We start from the raw sequence: 6,000 nt of genomic DNA on the forward strand, positions 1-6,000 counted from the left end.
TTGCTGTCAGCTGCTTTGTTGAGTTTTGTTATTGTGTCTGGTGTAAAACAAAATCTCGGAATCCTTTTGATTTGTATTTCCCTAATTGATAGGGATGTTAAACCCTTTGAGAAGGTATTTTTTGCTGTTTTTCTTTCCTCTGATAATTTTTTGTTTAGATCTCAACCCAAATTTTGAATGGATATTTTGTTTTCTTTGTTTGATTATTTTGATTTTTAGCTCTTTGCTGCTGTTGTTTACTTTGGACTCTGAAGTTGGGGAAGTCATAAACATTAGCTTTTATTATAGTTCTTTTTCATGTCCTTGGATATACACTAGACTCAGGAGAAATTGGTTAATGCATTCATTTCTAGCAGAAGATATTGGCAAAAACACTACAAAGATTAATTGGAGGTTTTCTGTTTGTGTCTCTGGGAAAAGTAGGGTAGAGACTTAAACACAACGTTCTTGTTATATACCTCCTCCTTCTAGATTCTTGCTTCTTCACTTGTGGGTCATGACCCTTTTGACAAACCTCTATCTCCAAAAAATTTACATTATGATTCATAATAGTAGCAAAATTATAATTATGAAGCAGTAATAAAAATTTTATGGTTGGGTGTCACCACAACATGAGGAACTGTATTAAAGGGTCACAGAATTAGGAAGGCTGAGAACCACTGACTGAGATCTATGTGCCTCTGAGGAGCTAAGGATGGAAAACCCATACTTGCTGTATTCAAATACTCTGTTCCTGAGTATTTTGAATAATGCAGAATATAAAAACATGTCATCAGAGTAATCAGGTAATGTGCAAAATCCATTGTAAATCATAGACAAAGTAACAGAAAAGGAGAGAAAACACTTGTGGTTGGCCCAACATATACTGGCAAAAGAGCAAAAGACGAACATTTTCTTAAGGTTTAAGGAGCTGGATCCCACATTCTCCCCAAAGATGTGAACTGTCAGTGAAAAGGAAGTGACTTAACCAGGGCATTTTCTCAAGCACCAGACCCATGTTGTTAGTATATTTCACACAAAACAGATATAAGAGAAATGAAGCCAACACAGGAAAGACCCGAGCCTGTAATACCTTGGGAGATGGAAACTCCTAAGTTCCTTTTTCCACCTGATATTAATAATCAGTTTTTAAGTGACTGTTCATTTGTTCACTAAATACTAACTGAATCACAGTAAGTCTTAGGAGAACACTTCTGGGAGGACAGTCTATTTTTTGTGCTTGGTAGCAATTAGGATTAGAATTTAAAGCTTAAGACAGATACAGAGATATGATGATACGAATGACTTAGTGTCATGGTGTCCAAAAGAACATGATTAGTCTTAGGTTTAAGGGAAAGTCTTATTTAAAACTAAACATATTGAGTTGGAGTTCAATGGAATGAAGATTTTCAGGCCTAAAAGAGGATATTTTTAGAAGAAAATGAGAAACATTAGAATTAAGTAGACCAGTGACCATCATTTAAAAGAAAGATAAGCAAAGCAGGACCATGGGACTCACTCTACCCCAGTGACTAGCATTGCCAATGAAGTCCTTTTTTTGTAACATATTATTCACTTAAAGTATAGTTGACATTGCTAGCATCCTACGAAGGCGGTATTAAGTAATTATAACAGAAACTATCTGATCACCAAGTTGAAAGAGATTGCTTTATGGCCTTATGCAGAGGTAGTTTGTTGTCTCCTAAGTTAATAGATAGGAATTGACTACTGAGGGCAATTAGTGCTTCCGTGAAAATAGATAATCATGTGTACTGAAGTTCCTAAGACTTGTATGAGATGAATCTAGAGAGAAAGCCAAGAACTTAAATAAGGAGTTTAGATGTAGTCCTGAAGACTGTGGGAAGCTTCATATTTTTAAGTAGGGCGGTGAGATATTTAGATGCAGTATCTCTAGTAGGACAGGCTCTGGCGCAGGAAGCAGATGAGACTCAGTTTGTTTAAGATGGTGTAACCAAAGATGGGAGCCAGGGATTTGATCCAAGTTCTGATACTTACTACCTGTGAACTTTAATTACTTTCAGTGTGTTTCAGTTTTCCATATGTAAAATGAGAAATAATAGTAATAATTACCACGTGGGATTATTATGAAGAGGATCTGTGTTAGTAGATAGAGAGCCAGAATCAAGAGAAGTTCCCAGCATGCTGCTAGCTCCATGTCTCCACTATTCTGGACACTGGGAAATGACTGTCTTGGGATGGGAGAACCTGGATGATAAGGCCACAAACATGTAAGCGAACAGGCGTCAGGAAACTATGGTGGGGTAACGTCATGCCCATCACCACACCTTTATTGGCTGTCTCTCTGACTGTCACCCTTCTGTCATTCTCTCTTTCAGGCCTTCAAGAGTGCACTGATGAGTTCCTACTGGTGTTCTGGGAAAGGAGATGTGATCGATGACTGGTGTAGGTGTGACCTTAGTGCTTTCGATGCCAGTGGGCTTCCCAACTGCAGCCCGCTTCCACAGCCGGTGTAAGTATGTATGGCCCCTCTTCCTTTGCCTCCCCCTTTGCACTCGCTCACACTCTAGTATTATCTATCAGATGAGCCTATGATTTTCTTGTTTCAGGGTACTTACCCAGATCATTAAAATATCTGGTGTTTCACTTCTCCTTTGGGAAAGAAGAGGTTCTTGGAATCAGAAATTGGCACATACACTGAGTTTGCAGTGTATGGTGTTGTTGTTGGTGGTGGTTGTGTGTGTGTGTGTGTGTGTGTTGTTTTAAAATGATGTCTTCTCATCCATTTCTTCTTCCTGTGCTTACCTGCCAAGCACTGTTCTTCTGGGCAACTGACTGGCCTTGCTAATGCCTACCATGGCTTCCACAGCTACTGAGATAAAAAACTATACAACCTCTCCTATTTTATTCAGTTTTCAGACACTAATTCCATGTATGTTCTGTGTGTCAGTTCCTGGGTAATAAAATACCAAGGACAAAGATAGAGGCTAACTGTAGCTGAAGGAGGCTGATATTAATGTAGGAGAGACATATTGTTAAAAGTACATAAGACATAGTTTAAAATAAAATTAAAGGGGAAGTTAATAAAGAAAATACCTTTGAAGGGACTTTTGAATCACAACAGGAACAGTAAGCTAGGTCATAAGTGCTAAAAATCTTTACGTAGATTGAACAGCATAATAGAAGTACCTGACACCAGAAATTTGTCTGAGGAAGCAAAGAAAAGTCATCTTGTTTGGACAAATGTGCTTATGAAGAGGCAGTGCAAGGAGGAATAGCCAGGAGCCTGAATTGGCAGCCAAAATGCCATAAAACATCTGTGTAGAGAAAGAGAACCCACAGTATAAAACTGTCCTTGTAGAGAAAGTAGAGTATAGTGGGTACAAAGAATCTGACCCCAAGGTAGGCAAGGTTACCATGATGATCTTGTCGTGTTTTGTTATATTACTCTGTAGATTTATTTTTTACTTTGGGGACCTTATTTTCCCTGCTTTGTGAAATGAGGAAAATATACAGTCTAGTTACAACATTCAATAATTCTCTTTCTTATTGCTTTGCAGAATAATTTATTCCAAAAGTCTCTCTCTCTGTCTTTCTGTCTCTCTCTCTCTCTCTCTCTGTCTCTCTCTCTCTGTCTCTCTCTGTCTCTGTCTCTCTCTCTCTCTCTCTCTCTCTCTCTCTCTCTCTCTCTCTGTCTCTCTCTCTCTCTGTCTCTCTCTCTCTCTCTCTCTGTCTCTCTCTCTCTCTCTCTCTCTCTCTCTCTCTCTCTCTCTCTCTCTCTCTCTCTCTCTCTCAGATTGTGTTAAGTACCAATTGGAGATACTTGAAGGTATTAAAAGTTGACTGATCCATTCAGGACCAAAAGGGACTGGCAGAAAGATGGAAAGTACCATCTTTAGTCCTTGCCAATGTATTTCTATAAAATGAAACAGCACTGAAATTGTAGTTTAAATAAATCAAACACCAACCAGTTTTCATTGAACACATACTGTAATCATAGGTTAATTTATTGAATATTGCATTTATTTATTTATAAAAATTTCTACCTCCTCCCATCCTCTCATTTCCCTCCCATTCCCCTCACTCCCCCACCCCTCTCGCTCTCCAGTCCTAAAAGAAGTCAGGATGCCCTGCCCTGTGGGAAGTCCAAGGCCTTTTCCTCCATCCCCCTCCATCCAGGTCTAGGAAGGTGTGCTTCCAAACAGATTAGGCTCCCAAAAAGCCAGTACATGCAGTAGAATCAAAATCCGGTGTCATTATCATTGGCTTCCCAGTCAGCCCTCATTGTCAGCCACATTCAGAGTCCGGTTTGATCACAAGCTCGTTCAGACCCGGTCCAGCTGGCCTTGGTGATCTCCCATTAGATCAGCCCCACCGTCTCAGTGGGTGACCGACCCCTCACGGTCCTGACTTCCTTGCTCATGTTCTCCCTTCTTATCTTCATCTGGGCCTTGGGAGCTCAGTCTAGTGCTCCAATGTAGATCTGTGTCTCTATCTCCATTCATCGCCAGATGAAGGTGTTATTCATCAGTGTGGCCATGGAAGAAGGCCAGTTCAGGCACCCTCCTCTCCTCTGCTGCCCACAGACCTAAAGGGAGATTTTTGTATCTCTGATTTGTGGACAAAGACATGGAATCCTTGAAAACTAAAGCAGTTTTAAGGCCATGTAAAGTTGTGGTAGCAAATGGAATCGTGATTTGAGCCTCAGATGAAGCTTCTGCAAGTGTTTAGGGCCTTGAATTATACAAAATGGCAACTGAGCAACCTTGTCTGTCATTTCCTCCATTAGGTTGCGACTTTCCCCCACAGTGGAGCCTTCCAGCACTGTGGTTTCCCTAGAGTGGATCGATGTTCAGCCAGCAATCGGGACCAAAGTCTCTGACTACATTCTGCAGCACAAGAAAGTGGATGAATACACAGACACTGACCTGTACACAGGTAAGTACGTCCTCTTTTTTGGGTAGAGGGGAGGGAAATAGTGTGACAGAGGATAAAACCAGATTTTCTAATTTCTAATTTTTATGGACTTGGTGTCAACTGTCTTAAGAAGGCACTGAGAAGTTTTGTGTGATTTTGATTAAACAGCAGCAGAAAGTTGAAGGTAGAAAGAGCTCATCTGTCTTGGAAGTCACTATAGTATATGATTTGATGATTACTCTTTCTGAAGAGAATTTGATCTTTCTCTATGTGAAAAAGCCTACAGATCTTGAGTTTGAAAACATGTGTACATAAATATACTATTCTGGGACTGAAAATATTTAATCAATTGTCTGTCCTGGTGAGATGTAATGGAGATGGTCTTTATGAACTCGTGTTAGGGTAGAAGAGAACAAGATATGATGTAAACATGCAGGAGCTTTGAGCAATGTGGATTTTAAGTGAGCTCCATTCCGCTCTCACTGAGACATTAACATTAACTCTGTTTTCTTCTATTTCCCTCACATTGGAAAAAAGATTTTAACTATACCGTGAATCTATGCTCTGCACTTTGTTGAGACTTCCAGGCACACACTATGTTTTTCTAGTCAGAAACTGATAGAGCATTTGCTTTCTGACCACACAGTAACCTACCTATGCTATTCAGCATCTCCCTGAACTTCTCCAAATTTAAAGGGATTGGTGCATTGTGCTTGTCTCATAGAGCATGAAACTGAGGTCAATCCAAAGATATTCACCCAGTGACATCTCCACAGACCAGAGAACAAAACCAGAATTTAAAGATTAAAATTTTAAAAAGTGTAAATTCTTGGTTATTCAGTTACATTAAAAATGTAAGAAGGAGGAATGATTTAAATTTTTTAAATCAATTGAATTCTAAACATCTACCATAAAGTATGACATTCAACATTTGTGTATTTGTGGGATGAATAGATAACAAAGAGAAACACTTAATTGTTTCATTTTTATTTTGGACCTTCTTCTTCCTGACTTTTCTTCTTCTTCTTCTTCTTCTTCTTCTTCTTCTTCTTCTTCTTCTTCTTCTTCTTCTTCTTCTTCTTCTTCTTCTTCTTCTTCTTCTTCCTCCTCCTCCTCCTCCTCCTC

At 39.4% G+C, this 6,000-nt stretch overlaps 1 protein-coding gene across 1 annotated transcript in view; it reads left to right on the plus strand.

The window, feature by feature from the left end:
• The window catches only part of Astn2 (astrotactin 2), a 671,847-nt gene that overhangs the window by 497,727 nt on the left and 168,120 nt on the right, over positions 1 to 6,000 (plus strand). The window contains exons 16-17 of the mRNA XM_050121817.1: positions 2,337 to 2,470; positions 4,748 to 4,896. Coding sequence (XP_049977774.1) covers positions 2,337 to 2,470; positions 4,748 to 4,896 — 283 coding nt within the window. The remainder of the gene's footprint in view (positions 1 to 2,336; positions 2,471 to 4,747; positions 4,897 to 6,000) is intronic.

This window comes from Alexandromys fortis, unplaced genomic scaffold (genome assembly GCF_014885135.2).
Source record: "Alexandromys fortis isolate MF-2015 unplaced genomic scaffold, M_Fortis_MF-2015_v1.1 scaffold_183, whole genome shotgun sequence".
Lineage (NCBI taxonomy): Eukaryota > Metazoa > Chordata > Mammalia > Rodentia > Cricetidae > Alexandromys > Alexandromys fortis.